We start from the raw sequence: 17,180 nt of genomic DNA, 5'->3' as shown, positions 1-17,180 counted from the left end.
ACTCTGCACTCACTGTCACTCTGCACTCACTGTCACTTTGCACTCACTGTCACTCTGCACTCACTGTCACTCTGCACTCACTGTCACTCTGCACTCACTGTCACTCTGCACGCACTCTGCACTCACTGTCACTCTGCACTCACTGTCACTCTGCACTCACTGTCACTCTGCACTCACTGTCACTCTGCACTCACTGTCACTCTGCACTCACTGTCACTCTGCACTCACTGTCACTCCGCACTCACTGTCACTTCGCACTCACTGTCACTCCGTGTGTGTGTGTTTGGGTGTCTACATAGAGCCTCTGAACCCCGGCACCAATGCTCCTGCTGCGCTAATGGAGGCTACGGCTCTGGTCGGTGCATCTGATTAACGAAGGAACTGAGATTAGAGAAGGTTTAAACCTAGTTCATGGCTCTGGGCCCACGGCAATGGAGTACTGTAATGTTGCTGCAGCACCTGGCCTCGCGCTTGTTACATTAGGGACAAGCGTACGTTTTCCGGTCCAAGGTGCTTGAATGTGCAGAAATGGAAGCGAGTGACAACGAACTTCTGCTGCATGTCTAGCTGCCACAATCTGATCCGAGGATGCATGTCCATTTTTCTGTACTACACCGGACACTCAACACTCCTCACTGGAAAGCACAGGGAGCACATTTCCTTAAATAATGTAAGAGCAGAAAGGTATTCCATCATCAAACCTGCACCATTAAAGGCCCTTCCATGATGTTAGCGTTTCTGACTCCCCTAGCTCCGATACCCCTGTGTCACATCCTGTTCGGTGACACACTAGCTCCTCCGAGAAGAACAGATTTTCCGGGAAGTATTAAGGAATATCTGGTTCTAGACAAGAAAATATACAAAGGTACCATGTGCAGCAGACAGCCGCCTTGTGCCCTACAGCACATTACACTCTATGACGCAATGCAAAATGGAGGGGGCCCACAGGCAGAATTTGAAGAGGGCCCCTGAGTCTCCCGTATCTCACAGACAAATCTTGGCCTTCAGTGTGGGCTCACTGGAGGATTTGCAGTCACTCTGCACCAGAATTACGGCAGGGTGTACTTTATGCCCTTTTTACATTAACATAGTCCCTCATATTCAAAACTCCCTCTCCGCCATTCTTCATGTCTCTACATGAAGGAAATGATGTCTGGTGAATGTTGGAGCTGTTCAACAGGGCCTCAAATCACAGCAGCGCGTATATTGTAAAAGCGGTGCCAATTCTGGAGGATTGCATGCAATACGTGTCCCCTCTTTTTGTTGAACACGGTCCTCTGCCTACCTCCTTTAATCCCACTTGTAAAAGAAATATGTGCTGTTAACAGTGAAAACGAAAGCCGGTTGTGACAGTGACTGTAAGTGCTCAGAGAAAACCTGCATTGCAGCATCAGTGTTCTGATGCACCGAGTCCTCTCAGCACCTCAGCCGTCCCCGCTGCTCCAGCCGGATCGTGTTGTTAGAAAGATGAGCTCCGGAGCTCATCCCTTGAAAGGCCTTGCCTGATAATGCGCAGGTAACACCTAGCGTTACTGAAATCCGGAAGTGAGTTTGATCGCAACACAAGGCAATCCGCAAGTCCTTTGGAGAGGCAGTAGTGGCTGGCCACTGAAGCACACATAGAGAGAGGACATTTCTGCTCTTGCCCGCATCCAGAGATAGATGCACACGTATGCATGCACACCTCCGCGCCAGTCAGACGTGCGTACATTCACAACTACAGGTGCAACGTCATATACACACATTAACACACACACGGGCCACCTGTGAGGGAATTAAACTGTGTCAATGTCCTGAAGAATAGGCTCAGGGAGCAACTCTAACGTGTGTTATATAATGAGTTGCGAACTTACAATACAAACCAAATGGGCACCAGGGGCATAGTACAGGCCCCTTCAAGCGGGGGAGGGGGCACGGTTGAGGGAGGCAGGGGGCTCTACTCGAAACTAAATTAAGCGAGATCACGTCCCTCGCCTCACACCCCCACCACCTCCTTGCGAGCCGCTTACCTTGTGCATTCCCTCTGCTGGTCAGCACCGCGATGACTTTACCGGCGCACGAAAGATTCTTAAGACACTTTTTGTCTGTCTGTTTGCCATGAACATTCCGTGTCTTCTACCAGGAAGTCAGGCAGGCCGGGCGGGACAACCGGAAGTAGGAGGGCGGGAGCCTACCCCGCCTCCCACGGAAGAGCCGCGATTGTTTGGCGCACCGGAGCAGGCAGGAGCCTACCCTGCGCCCCGGTGCCGAAGAAGGGAAGAAGAGTCTTGCTGCCGGTGGGAGCCGCTGCACTGAGGATGCCGGTGAGTGGGGCGTCGCCTTGTTGGGGGGGGGCGGGGGGCATCTGTGTGCGCGCGCGCGGCGGCGGACTGTGTATGTGTGTGAGCGTGCATGTGTGTGTGTATGTGTATGTGTCCTGGAGTCTGTGTGTATGCGTGTGTGTGAGGGGGGGGGGTTGCCTGTCTGGGTGCCTGCGTGTCTGTGTAAGTGTAAATGCGTGTGCGTGTGTGTGGAGCCGAGAGGAGAGGGGCTGGTGTGTGTGGAGGGGTCTCTGTGTATGCGTGTAGGTGACGGGGGTGTGCCTGTGTATGCGTGTGTATGTGCGCATGCGTGAGTGCTGTGTATGCGTGTGGCTGTGATGTGCGCATGCGTGAATGTTGACGCGCGTGCACGCAGCTCAATCCACGCTCGTCACAGTTTTGTGTCCCTCATTCCCCCGTGTCAGCCGACTATAAGTCTCCGCCCTGGACGCATCCTTCGGATGCGAATTCCAGGGCGAGACCTAAAAAAGTAGGGGAACGGAATCTACAGAATTAAAGAAGTAGGGGCACTCCGTGCCCTGCCGTTCCTGCCCACTTGGACCACTGCCTGTCATCACAGAGTTGCATGCAAACTGCAAGGTATAGATTAAAGTGCTATGATTTTTTCCCCAGTCTTTTGTTATCCTAATGTTGGAAAAAGGGCTCATTTGGCTAGAAATCAATTTTGACTTTTAAAGAGAACTACAACCATGGTGTTATGTTTTAAATTCTTAGTTTGTGCTTCTCCAGATCACGCACTCTTAAACTGTCCTGCCTACCAGTATGGATGGCATTTGACTCCTACACCTTGTAGTCCTCTTTCTTATGTAACATTTCCTATACACTGATTTACACAGGTTTGATTGATTGTCTTTGTGTATTGTGTGTGATGTAAAGTTCTCTGACACCCTATACTGGTATGAGTGGTGGCAGCGCCATAAAACTAATTAAAGGCATCCGAGAGAGAGCAGGTATGGAGACTTGAGGGGCGCTGTTAAAGGGTGATGGTGAGGGAATACATGGCAGAGGAGGCCACTGGGGGGGTGACAACAAACATTGCCGCACTAGCCGCTGAAGCCGCCCTGCTTCTGCAGATCTTCCCTAGGAATGCCAGTGGTATGTCTTGGATCCTCAGTCCCAATTGCGTATCCAGTCTTCCAATCCATCGGTCCCAGTGACCCTTCATGACGGCCTGTCATCTTCCCCAGACCACAGAGCCCTTCTTGAACCCCAGCCGCACCCGCTGAGGGCCACTGTCCTCTCCCTGATAGCCCAAGAGCCCCAACAGTTGCCCTCCTTCACAGAATACTCTACCTTTCTTGTACCAGGGCAGGAACCAGGGACAGGACACATTTGCTGTGGTGTTGGGAAGAGTGTCTGGCCAGCAGGAGAACTTGTCAAAAGTCCGGTTACAGAAGAGTCCTGCAAAGAGAAGGGGGAGTGTGAGGCGAGTGCTTAGACGCCGGGGAGCAGAAGCGACACCAGTGAGTCGTGGTGAGAAGAGGGCAGCAGCAGAGGAGCCCCCCCCCCGGGGTCCCCTTCCCACACACATACACGCACACACACACATACACACACAGACTGCTTTACCTGTGGGTATGGGCTCCCGAGACATATTTTCATGACACTCCACTTCGTACTTTTTCCAGCTCTCGTAGACGTAGTCCATGATCTGCGCCGAGGGTCCCTGTGAAAGATTTCAAAATCAGCCGGGCTCATAGCGCTGCGCCCCTGTGTGCCGCTGTTGCTTTCAGCGCAAAGAAGCCAGACCCTCCTCAACTCTTGGCTCTTGAAAAGGGGCCACACAACCTCACAAAAGATTCATGTTATACAATGTATAGCTTATCATAACTATCCTCATGGAAAGACTTGCTTTTTTTATCAACAGGGAATATTACGCACTACTGCCTGTATTTTTCAAACACATTATAATAGTAGCAAAAAACAAGTATTGGCAAAGCCAATAGATCTCACTTTGTTTATCTAATGACATTGCCAATGTTTTTGTTGATGTTTCACAGCATTGGCAAAAACCAAAATGCTTTCAGTCGATGCTGTGCAGCATTGGCAAGTAAAACAAGCATTGGCATAGCGAATAGGTCTCGCCTTTGGGGCCTTATAAGTGTTTAGCCATGCAACAGTTGATGTTGTTGCACCAAGGATATTGTGCTGGATAACTAAGCACTTATATGGTTGCAAAGGCGAGACCTACTGGCTATGCCAATGCTTGTTGCTTTAGGTCCCAGCGTTTAGACTTTTCAAATGGTTTCACTTTTCGCTGAACAGTGGTATAATTAGCTGTGAGTCAATATCCCTGTAGCAATAGGCCTTTTTTGTTGCATCAAGGGATACTAAATGGCACGTAATAATATAATAATAAACTATAACACAAAAAATGTGGATTTCTTGTCTCAGAGGTCCAGCACACCCCTTACTCAGAAAGGTGAGCTGTAAGACATCTTGCTTATCTTATTCAACAGCATTCCAGATGTAAAGCAGAGCTGCTGAAAAGAAAGGCACAGTGCAGGAAGGGGGAACAAGTGATGTGTGAATGTCTGCACATCCAGATCCCAATTTAGACCCCTCAGGAAATGCTTTAGTACTGCCATAAATACATACTCTCCTCTACCTTAAATGTGAAGGTGTGCAGTGAATGCTGCTCTCGCGATTGACATGGTTACTGAGTCAGGAGCATGCATCAGTCATACCCGACACTTTCCATCCGTTGGTCATGGGAGTCAGGCTATAACAGAGCAGTGGGCGCAGAACTGGTTGGAGCATTACTGTGCCTGGAGGACAGGGCAAAAAATACGAGGGATGTATCTGTTAGCTGCTTGTTCCTCCTACTCGTATGTTCCATTTCTGAGTCAGACCGATGGGATTTGGAAGTGTGGCAGCACGTTTCTGGGGAGCAAAATGTATCTCATACGCGTGCAACCACAGTTTCGTGAATCAAGACTGGTGTGTCATTTTCATCTACTGCAGGTGTAGACGGGCTGAAACCAGCACTGATTTTCAGGATTTGTGATAGAGGAGAGGTGCGTGTGTGTGTGTTAGTGTGCGCGCATGCATGCCTGCGTTTGTGTATGTGTGTTTTTTAGTTTAATGCCAGCGTCGAGTCTGTAAGCCTCATCAATTTGAACACTTGCTTTTGACAAACGCGCTGATCTGGAGGTTCTGAGTTCGATGTGGTGGGGGAGGGGAGGGGCATTGAAGCGAGGCGCTCGAGCTTGGGCGAGCAAGAGAAAAGCCAGATGGCGCCTCTGCTCGTGCCTGTCAGTGACGGCAAAAGTGAAAACAGGCTGGCGAGTGGTGTGTGATGTGAGCGCACCATGACAAGAGAGGAAAGTTAGATGCCGCCTCTGTTCGCTATTGTGCGCATAACCGCATGCTCTATGCCAGCCAAAAAGCTGTGGTAGGACTTTTAAAAGCCCATTCACTAAATGTCTCGCCAGGGCAGCGCATGTGCTGGCTCAGGCGAGGCCTAAAAAGAGATAATGGTGAAAGAGTGATGACGCAGCCACTGCTGGTGGCCACTTCATTCTCTAGGCACATCTTTATGCCTAATGATTTATGCGCACATGAATCCCCACACATGCTCATGCCAAGAGAATGTTGGAGGTGCCATTATTTTTTATTTTATTTACTGATCCAAGATGGCAGATGCCACGTGGATAGGTAAATGAGAAGAGCAGCCCAGCAGCAAATGACAACAGCTGAGCCCCTCCAAAAATATGAAAATTAAACAAATGCGTTGAAAGGATTGGACTGCACAATTAAGGAGGGATGAGAAGCATGCAGGGGTGACAGGCTTGAAATCCACTGCCAGTTTTTGCTAAGGTCCACAAGCGGGCATGTGTCAACGGACAGCTAATATCTTTTAGTTGGCGTGATCTAGAAGCTGCATATACAAGGTAACAGAGAGGAGCGGTTCAGCATCTGAAGAGCTCCACCAATCACAGTCTATTTGCCTCCATATAGCCTTTCACTTTCGTTGGTGTACCCTTTGTTGCACCAGAACTTTTCACAATTCACCCTTGGAGCCTAATGTCAGCTGATTCTAAATACCGCAGCACCAAACCTCTGGCTTCAAGCTCATCATGCCCCTGTGACCCCAGTGTGGCTGAACCTTTGAATAGAATGGAAATCAGAATTTGTTAAGAAGGGGATGACCTTCAAGAAGCTACCTGGAAATTAGAAGCGTGACTGTGGCCTCTGTGTTTTAAAAAAAAAATCACATCTTCCCTTCACTTTAATTTGGAAAATCTTATGGTAGGACCAGAGGCTTCCTTTAATGCAAGTTTAAAACGTGATAATAACTGCATTATTGAAATGCTTAAAAGATCTGAAGTCAAATGTCCTAAATATGAAATATCCTGGCCAACCTGTACCTTCAGAATGGTGTGCTATCTGCCCACGGAGGCCAGGACCGCTCTTGTCCATGTGCTGCGGGTGTGGAATTCTCCCTCCCTGCCTGCTGATCACCGTGTTGTCCCTTTGGGCACAGGAAAAGGAGGCCATCTAATGGAAAGCAGGAATCAGGGCTTTGAGGGAGATCTTAATGATGGTGTCACTTCCACATATATCATGGAGCATTCAACCACACACTGCAGTTTGAGGAAATGCTGCATAGAAGCCAATCTTGTGTGTTGGAAAGGTGAAATACCTTGTCTTTGAGCGTTAGCTTTACAAAGCCCTTGCATCAGAAACTCAAAGTTTATCATTCATGAATGCCTTGCCCAAAGAGTCTAAAAAGAGTCGACCTGAACAACAACTTTGACCTTTGTTAATGGCGTGGAATTGAGAACCTCGATGGATACTCTTGACAAATCTCCACAATAAAGGATACGACCCTACAGGGACATGTGTAATACAATTATGTCCTGACAACATTGCAGTTCTTCACACGTGTACATTCCATAGTTAGGCAAATATTGATGGCTGAAACTATATCTACAGAAGTGGCAAAGAAGGTCAGTTTCATTTAACAGTCATGCTAGATCAATGTAATCATATGTTACCAAGTACCAACATTCTTATTAGTAGATGAAAACCCATATTTCACTAGTATGAAATTGTGGTGCAGAATGCTTTGTGGGTTCAGATCTCTGACTGGAGCCTAAGAAAAGATACAAACAGGAGAAGATCTTCTATAAGACTTGAGGAGCATTCAACAAATCCATTCAAAGTTCAGGATCTCAGGAATACATTCTTGCTCCAGCAAAAAGGGTGTATCCTGCACTTTGATGCTTCATGTCTCCCTCTTATTCTGCCACTCAGGAAGCACTGTGAAAGGCCAAACCGGTGAGTTCATCACTTCACGTCTCAGGGACACGTACTGAAACGTTTCCTTTACCTATGAATTATATGAATATGGAGCCATTTTGCCCAATGATGTGAATTCTTTAATTCACTTCCCAGGCCCAGCAGAATAATAATGACTGGACCTTTTCTACCCTAAACAGCACCAATAGAGTGTTTTGCTCGCTCATACCAATTTGGAGCCTACGCGCCCTGTTTTCTCCTTAGGCCCATCGTTTGAGTTACTGATGGTAACTCACCCCCAGTCTCCCCTCCCCACACTCATGCCCTGAGGAAGACCCCATCGTAAGGGACATACTTACCTACCACTTTCCAGGGGTCGAAACGTCGACATCTACCAGACTAGCCAGTCTGACCAACAGCGATTGATCACTGTGGCTTTATCTATAACTATGGCTATGTAAATATCCGGATGAAATGTTTTTTTCTTGGCTCATGTATGAGTCCCTTCCTGAGAAATAACTAAGTTTGTGATTCTACACTGTTCCATTCACTACCTTATCCTCACTTCATCCACTACACCCTCACCCTTCCCCCGGGGCACTGCTTTGAATATTGTGTTAACAAATGTTATAAAATACAGGATGCTCAGTGTGATTAAATAACACTGTCCATTAAGAATATTACGATTCTGTGTATAACTGTGTATGATTTTCTTGGTTCTTTAAAGCAAAGTCATTCGTACACTGGGACCATTCTCCCTACGTTAGGTTTAAGCGCAGCCTGTCAATACTTTCTGATTATGTGCATTACATGGATAATATATCAACATCATGAGAGCTCCGATGTCCTTGAATACTGGCATTTATGGGGGGAAAACAGGTCATAGCCGCTTGATTTGAGATTATGCACATGTTACTAAATATACAAGAATAGTTGTTTTACTTGAATATTCTTCACGTGGTTGATACATTAGCACTACTCTTAGATGGTGGGCAATAACACTAGTCCCTCTCCTATGTCAAAGACGTACATTGATAAATACAAGATGGTCATCGCGTGTAGACCGTGACCGCATAGGCCACACTGATCGCACTCTATGCTACAGGGATTCCATTCCCTGGGTACACCAACGATTGCTGACACTACCGTGGATTGAGGGTCTATAGGGAAAGTTTATAGACTGTTGGGTATATGTCCCTTTGTACTCAGAAAAAACACACAATATATACCTACAGTCTTCCACATGTGCATGTAATGTAATGTTGAAGAGCCCTAGTTTATCTCTCAACTCTCAAGGTGTTATAACACCGGGGAAGGCATCCCTTAAGGATAAGACCCCTCACTCACCCGAAGGTGACATGCTTCATCATATGGGTCCTCCTTACCAGAGGGGAAAACCTAGTCACCACTGGGAGCTACTACTTCTGGGTTTTAAGGAAGGAGCTCAGAGATGTTTTTTGGAGTCGGATGGTAATCCCATATGTGTGCTGTTGTAGGTTGAGTGAGGTATGTTGCAGCGCTGTGTCAAGATAGGGGGGTGTGGATTAAAACTGTCTAGATAGATCACCAATAACCTTTATTCCTGTGTACTACCTGACAGGGTTAAAATGTAACAGCACAGTGGTATGGATATAAACCGCTGTTAGTGATAGGTAGACATGTTTCAGCCTCTTGATCTATTTTTAGTATCAGCGGCTTTCTTCAGGACTAGATATTAATACAATGCTGCTGCAATTTAGTGAGTAGAGCATAAAAAAATATATAATAAGTAAATTGTTAATACACCACCAGTACTCCTGCGCAATTTTATTGCTGTGTCAGGTCATACTCTGGATATCCACAATTGTTGAATAGTCTAGCCTCACCTCTACCTGTCAGGTTGCTCAGGAGGGAGGCCCCGCACTGTCCGTTGGTACCTCTTCGTGGAGTAGAGCTAACCCCCAACGATTACCTAACATAAAACTTTATAATGAATATCAGGAGATGCATTGATTCATGTTGCAGCAACTGATATGGTTTTAGTATATACGAGTCAACATACAATATTGTACTGATTAAGGTAAAGAGGGAGGCATGGCCCTAGTGTTGAAGCTCTTATTAGACCGATGTATAACTGGGCTACCGTTTAAGATGATTGGCCTTTCATTATATGCTGTATTTCTGTTGGCCAGCAGCAGCTTCTACATTTCTTCTGACACATATAGATACTTATAGAAGGAGGCATGGCCACTTCAGTTAAAACTATCCTTGGTGGTAGAGCAGTTTTTCAGCCAGGTATTAACTACATATTCCAGCACGTTATGCTGCACTGCTGTTACCTTTACAGCTGCTTATAATATTTATGATGTGTATGGATACTTGTAGAGTTAGCACTAGAGATCCTTTAACTGAGTGGTAATTAAATGACAAACCGGTGTAATGAGACACCCAACACTATGTTGTGACACATGAAGGATACGACTCCTGCTAATCTAAAGGTGTTAAAGCTAGTGTGCTCCATATTTGCTCCTATTGTACTACGCAGCTTAATTGTTGCGTTAGAGGAGAGGATTTTCTCCAGTTACGTATTTGATATAATGTTTTTATAAAGGTATTGAAACACGTCATGACCGCATTAACTAGGACTAGACGAAACCGTGATGCCGCACACATTTGCGATAGACAAAGAGACTATGGTGCTTTGTGTCTTATGACACTTTCTGTTGATTTTCATGAGAACAAACTGCTAGGCATGCCTTTTCAGGTGGTCAGTGTTAGCTGTTCACAAAATAGATCTTGTAACATGCGGCCATAATTACTATTTAATTATTTCAGGTACTTTATATTGAACAATTATTGTTCTGACAACTTCTGGATGATGATGCAGACCTGATATGGATGCTTGCTTTTACGGAGAATTGAGACACTTGATCTAAGGAATATTAGGACAGTGGATATACTGGGTGTTTCCTAGTACTGCATAGTTCATCACTCTTCTCATAGAACGAGTTTCTTCCTTATTTTTTTAAAGTATTTTATACAGTGCCCTATATGGATTTTTCACACTTTTTTGTTATTTCTACCACATAAATGGAAACACTAGGGGGATATTCACAAGGAATTATCTCCGATTTATTCCCACCTTAACGCATCGAAAGTGGAGATAAATTTAACACCCCATTCACAAGCTGGTGCAAACTGCAGACATCGGCAGTATTCCTGCGATAACTGCCCAAAAATTTACCTCCACTGTGGACACCGCCAACTAATCCTAATGAGATGCATGGTAGGCGTTCCTGTGACAAAACACATGAAAAAACCACAACACCACTTTCACAACAAACTTCCAGATCCGCGATGCCAGTCAAAACCACGCGATAGGCCACGGTAGCAGCAGGCATTTAACATCTGCCTCCTGCAGGAGTAAAGCCGGTCAACTACCTGCAGTAGGCAACAAAGACACACCCAAAGAAAAAAGACACCATGGAGCTACTCATCATGCAGCTCGGAGCCCCAACAGGGCCACAACACCCACCACCACCACACCCAGGACCCGAACTCGTCCTCCCCCGGATCACCACAGAGGCAGCGCAGAGTAAGAAAGCAGACCTACCAAAAATTCACCAGTCTTACAGATCTAACGCCTGAGGAAGTCTTTGCCCCCTACAGGCTCAAAAGGACAACCATCATCCGCATCATGACCCACATCGCCCACCTACTGATGGTCCCAACCCAGCAGCCAACCAACATCCCACTGCAGACAAAGCTGCCAGCTGCGCGGCACATGCCTACCTCTGGTATCATCCAAGCCACAACTGCCAGAGTCGGAGGAGTCACACAGCCAGCCCCATCCAATGTAATCACACCAGTCCTGGATACCAACATAAGCCTGGCACCCCATCACCCTCACGACCGGCCTCTGTACACCTCTTGAATGCATGCAGATGGTGAAGTCACTGTAGGGATGAATGGTTCTTTGTCTGTACTATCAGGCAGCAGCACATCTGCAGCTCCGAGCAGGAACTTGCATGTCGCCAGCACCTCCTGACAGATACAATAGCATTTGGTTGCGACTCCCACACTACGCACTGCCCAACCTGAGACCAACGTGTACACATCCCACACGCAGAAGTTCTTGGTCGTAGTTGGCGTGAGTGAAATGGCCTTCACACATACTCCCAACCCACCCCAGGCCTGCACCCGTTGCACACAGACACTGCTCAATGCACCGAGCTGTGCCATTTCATCCACAGGACTGGAGCAGGGCAAGCCAGTGCGACTGCAAGCAGAGCCACTGATGCAATGGCATACCATCCCGGACACATGCTCGACCGCAGTCACCTGAACCTGTACCGTGCACGTCTGCCGCATGTACTGGGGGCACTGCCATTGGCAGTTTTGCGGATCAGATACCGGCTGAGCTTCCGCCTTGCGGAGTTCACCTGCGTTCAGCCTGTGTTGCATTGTACCTCGTGCATATTTAAGTGGTCCATAGATGTCTGCCTCCCCAACGTAACGGTAGCTGAACTGGATTACAACGTGTGTGTGCGCCCCCTGTTGGCCCATGACCTGGAGTGTCACTGTGATGCCTGTTTATGGCATGCATGGATGTTTGGCATTCAGGCTGGGCATTGGACCTCGGAGATTGCACGGGTCCTCGTGTGCTGTGAGCACATTGAGCCACTACCCAATAGGGCTTTGGTGCACATTGGGTCCAGTGGTTGGAGTCAGCACATCTGTCCGGGTCAGCTGATGGATTACGTAGATGACATGTCAGATGTGGTGGACGACGATCGCTCATTGGAGATGTTGGCCTACGCAGCTGCACTCGTGTTCATGGACGAGTGACAAGGTACCTGCAGCCACAACTAGATGTGACCCATTGCACGTGTCCCGACACCTGGATGCATGTTGGGGATCTGGTCACATGTCCCAAGACGACAGTGGACATGGCTGCATTGGCCGGGACTCATGATCAAGGCAAGGACAACCAACGCGGGTTGGCACTGACTTGTGTTGTGATGGACATGGGCGCTTTCCTACGTTCCTCATTCAGAGATGCTGCTGCATTGGTCTGCATTTCGTGGCACTTCTCTTGGCTGTACTGACACTCACTTGTTGATAAAGTTTCCGTACTTTCATTTGTCTCCAACTGTGTTGTGTCTTGATTTGTAAGCCAATGTGTGTGTCACAGACTCTCTGGCTCCCTGTTATACGTGCATTGCTACCTGATCAGGACTGTGGGTATGTACTTGTGCATTGCCATGTCCCTGTTTCATGCTTAGCCAGATGAGTATGGCCGTTTACCTGCAACAGGCAGGTGCACTTTGTCCTGTGTTTTGTTGTGCAAATATTGATGTTTGTTTGTATCACATTGCGTTCGATGTTGGTGTGCTCTGCTTCCTATGTGTGTGTGCTGCATTGTGTGTGAGATGTCGCTTCAGCTCTGATTTGGCTCACCCTTTTCCCTTTCAGGCAGTGTGGTTTTCACTTCTGTGCTTGTTCAGTGGTGTGATTTTGCCGAGTTGTGTGACTTGTGCACTTGGTTGGTGCTGTTACTCTTGGGCATGGTTTGTCTGCAGTTGTGCTGTGCTTAATTGTGCATGTGTGCCATTGTGCCCTTTCTCCCCCGACCGCAGTTTACGGTCCCCGAGTCCTGCCACTGTCTACAGCCTGATGTGGTGGACACCATTTCCTCCATGTCATCCAGCTCCTGGTGTGGCGCAGGACTCCCACCTCCGGTGTGCATTGCTGCCTTCTTGTTGTCGGCATGTTTCTGATTGTTTGTGCATTTTGCATCTTTCCGGTTGTACTGGTTTTCTTCCATTATCCTCCTCGGCTCTCAGGCTGCATTCACCTTTACCAAGATGGCCTGACATGTACAATGTTTTGTTGCCAATGGGGTTTGTGGGGTTATATACTGGCTCAGGTTGCCTCCATTGTGCTTGGCTGTTGTTTTCTGTTTGGTTTGTCTTATTTTTTTCAGGCTTTTGTTGTGCTTATTCCCGCCTGCCGTGTGTGCCACCGGCCTGGCGGTGCGTATCCCTGTTTTCCTCATTGCAAATGGGCTCATCGCACTTTTTTTGTGTTGTGGTTTGTGTTTATCTCTCCGTCGAGGTGGTTGTATCATGGACATTGGTCGCGATTTCGGCCGACTATCGCATGGTACCTCCATGTTGTGAATTCCACGTTGACAATGGGTTATTTTCCCGTGATATGCTGCAATGTTTAAAGTTGCATTAGCATATTTTGGTGATATTTAGCACATATTCTTGTGAATATACCCCTAGGTAACTCAATTTCTTTCAATTTTCCTGCAATACTGTCAATATATACGTATAGGACAGTGAATTCTACAAAGATTGTCTGGATGCTTTTTACCTTCACCCCTTCCTCTCCTCACATCCAGTTACTGTACAAAATGTCACTTTAAATTTCTGCTTCTGGTAGTTACTGCCCCCAACCCTTTTACCATGTTACACTGCTCTCTTTTTCCCTGGGATGTTACTCTCCCCACTTACTTCTCTTCTTCTTCCTTCTCCCCCTTCCAATTTGTTGGGAGAAAATCCATCTAAACACCTAGTTTCACCCATTTTTAGAATTCGTTAATTTTTCCCCCTCCCCCATGCTCTTTTATGTTTCATTGGGAAATTCCTGTCAACCTTTTTCCCAACAGAGTTTCATATGGCGTTCACAATGTATTTTATTTTTTCAACAGTTTTTAAAATTAAACTAATATCATTTTTGTTACACCGTTCTTGTTTTTTTGTGATTTTGTGAGGCAGTTATACTTTTATTAATTTGTTTTCCTACGAAATGGGTTCGATTATTAGGTTGCTCAAATATAGGTTTCTATCATTTTATTTATGAATGAATATACATACCACACTCATCAAGGTCTCTTGGTATCACCTTTCTCTTCTTTGCACTCCAGAAATGAAGCTGTTGCTTGTGTTATCAGCTCTTAAAATACATGTAACGGGGGAAATGATGTTCCTGCACTGTTCCCCCTCCAGCTCAGGACACTGACAACTTCCCAGGTCTGCTGAGACTTCTGAATGCCTCTATTTAACTAAGTCGCTCCTAACTGCACTCAACTGCTGCTATCCCCCTGCACATTTGATGGCATAAAAACAGCAGGTCTTAGGGGCTGATTACGAGTGAGGCGGTCTCCTGACTGCTGCACTACCGGTGGCGCAGCAATGGCGGTCCACAGTCTGACGGAGTGTGACCTTCAAAGTCGTACCGCTGCCTGCACCAGGGAACCGCTGTTCCCTGGCGCTGGCGTGGCGGAGGCCCAATGTAACATGCTGAGCGGGTCTGGCGCAGTCCCACTGTGCATATTACGAGTTTCTCATCACTAGCCATTTCATGGCAGGATCCCCACCATGAAAAGCCTGGCGGTGGAGAAATAAAATGGGCCCAATAGGATCCCCATGCCCCCTGACATGGGGATGCATTCAGGGGGGGGCACAACATGTGCCCCCCTGTCTGCGTGCACCCCCAGTTCCAGCACAGCATGGAGTCACCGTCCATTCTGTACTGGAACATTGTTGCCGCTCCCATTGCGGTGCCTGTTTTTCTGGCACCGCCATGGGAAAGGCAAAAGGACCGTCCGCCTGCACTGGTTGAACTCATAAACAGGTCGGCGGTCCTCGCGTGGCTTTGGCACAGCTGTGCCAACAGAGAACCAGCGCAACTGCGCCAAAGTCGTAATCAGGCCATTAGACCCCAGCTAGACAAAAGTAATTGCCCCCCAAGCCTGAGAGGTCTTAAGCTCCCAGACATTGAAGGACAAGGGCCTCTGTAGGCGCTCTCTGGCACTGCTCCTTCGACTTTGCATCATCCTCAATGTTGCTGCTTCTTCTGTTTGACCGCTTCATCTGTTTTCTAGCTCATGCTAACACAGCCCTTAATCTTGCTAGTGGTGCAGGCCTGCCCTCCTGGACTCCTGTGCCCACAGGTGCCAGTCCCTGGACTTTCATTCTGTCAAGCAAACCTCATCTTGCCAGGGAAGGAGGGGCTCTTCCTTTGGCAGTGGGGTTATTCTCTTCTCCTCATAGCTATTGACACTGATTTCTTCAGATTAACAATCTAGTCATGAAGATTGAGGATTTAACTTCTGGTGACCTTTTTTAGCTGGATTATTGTAGGAACATCTGTCAGTGTGTGGGAGCATTTAAGGCTTACCTCCTCCGCTGCCGACTGTTTGGACAAGCCGGCTAACAGGCTAAGTGCCTTACTTAGACGGCTCCGACTAGAGGCGCTAGCAGCTGATGTGAGTCAGTGGTCTCCTCCAGAGACCTTTTCATGTCTGCTAAGATGTAGTCCTGGCAGGCTCCCTGCCCTCGCAGTCTGTGGTCCAAACGTATCACTGCATCTGTGGAGTCCCCAAATATTACTGGCATTTCAGGTGTCCAAATGCTGTAGTCACAAAAGCAGTTCCAGTTTCATTTCTTCCCCAATAGAAAAGAACCCAGATACATGAAACCCTTGAGTAATGATGGGCCTTCAGCCTCTTTTGTAGAGTGGTACCATAAAGATGATGATAATAATACTAATAATAAAATAATATTCATAACAATATAAAGCCTCATGCTGGCTGAAGTTTTGAAGTTGGGAATAGCTGGGGTTATTGCCAATGTACTCATGCTCAGTTTGTGGGCTTCAGAAGAATGGTAGGAGGGGTTGGCCTCGACAGGACCACGGCGCAAGGCCTGCAGGTCACACCACTGCCAGCTGCCGACGCTACCTCGCCGAGCAATTCTCCAAACTGATAGGCTGCAAGGCGGCCTCTATTCTGGCCAGTTCCTGATAGACACTTGTGGCTGTTAAAAGGCCTACTTACCTCCGGGGGGCTTCGAGGCTGCTACTTTGAGGACTTTGGGGTTCATTACAAAGCCAAGGAGCTTCTGCTGAGCTGGGGCTAACATGGCTCTTCTCAGTAGACCGAGGTGCTACAGAAGAGAGATTGTTTTGTTCTGCAACATGACTTCTGGGTAAATTAACATCTGCGCCTCTCCAGTCTGGAGGGAAGATGCCACTGGTTCAAGGAGCTGGGTGAACACCACAGGACTGGGAAAAGTTCACAGAGAAGGCCCATAAATCAGCGTCTTCTTTCCTCCCAGGGGAATGTGTGGAATGTCTTCCAAGAAGAGGAAACTGGTACAGCAGGAGCTCCTCTTTTAGGTACATCTGTCAAGGCTCCTGGGTGTAAAGCGCTCAGTAACAAGAACATGTTTGTATTTCTCTCTTCCTGCTACAGTTTTGCTGCTCCACAAATTACATGAGTTACAATTTCATGATTTTCAATGGTCTCACGAAGATGAAGAGCTGAATCAGCCCTGCCTCTGTTTGAATCGATTTGTAGGTCACAGTTATGCAATAGAGAAAGCTTAACTTATTAAGCCATGGTACAGAAGGGGGGCCCCCTCACCATAAAACAAAATGCCTTTAGTTTACACGAGCATTGCACAGGCGTCTCTCTGCTACTGGTTGACTTCCTTTCAATGTTTTAATGCAACACCATAGGCAGAAAGTACTGGGGCATATGGGGCCTTGCTTTAAACCTGCCAACCATCCTTTGACACAATTCCTGTGCACGAGAGAGGGGAGACAGAGAGCACGCTTTGAGGA

At 47.4% G+C, this 17,180-nt stretch overlaps 1 protein-coding gene across 18 annotated transcripts in view; it reads right to left on the bottom strand.

Moving 5' to 3' along the window:
- The window catches only part of GCGR (glucagon receptor), a 522,801-nt gene that overhangs the window by 185,591 nt on the left and 320,030 nt on the right, over nucleotides 1-17,180 (bottom strand). For all 18 annotated transcript variants that reach the window (XM_086931130.1, XM_086931136.1, XM_086931143.1 and 15 more), the window contains 2 exons: nucleotides 3,891-3,987; nucleotides 3,615-3,722 (listed from right to left, as the gene is read on the bottom strand). In XM_086931130.1, coding sequence (XP_086787256.1) covers nucleotides 3,615-3,722; nucleotides 3,891-3,987 — 205 coding nt within the window. The remainder of the gene's footprint in view (nucleotides 1-3,614; nucleotides 3,723-3,890; nucleotides 3,988-17,180) is intronic.

The sequence above is a fragment of the Lissotriton vulgaris genome, chromosome 7, assembly GCF_964263255.1.
Source record: "Lissotriton vulgaris chromosome 7, aLisVul1.2, whole genome shotgun sequence".
NCBI classification, from domain to species: Eukaryota; Metazoa; Chordata; class Amphibia; order Caudata; family Salamandridae; genus Lissotriton; species Lissotriton vulgaris.
This window is presented reverse-complemented; position numbering and strand designations above follow the sequence as displayed.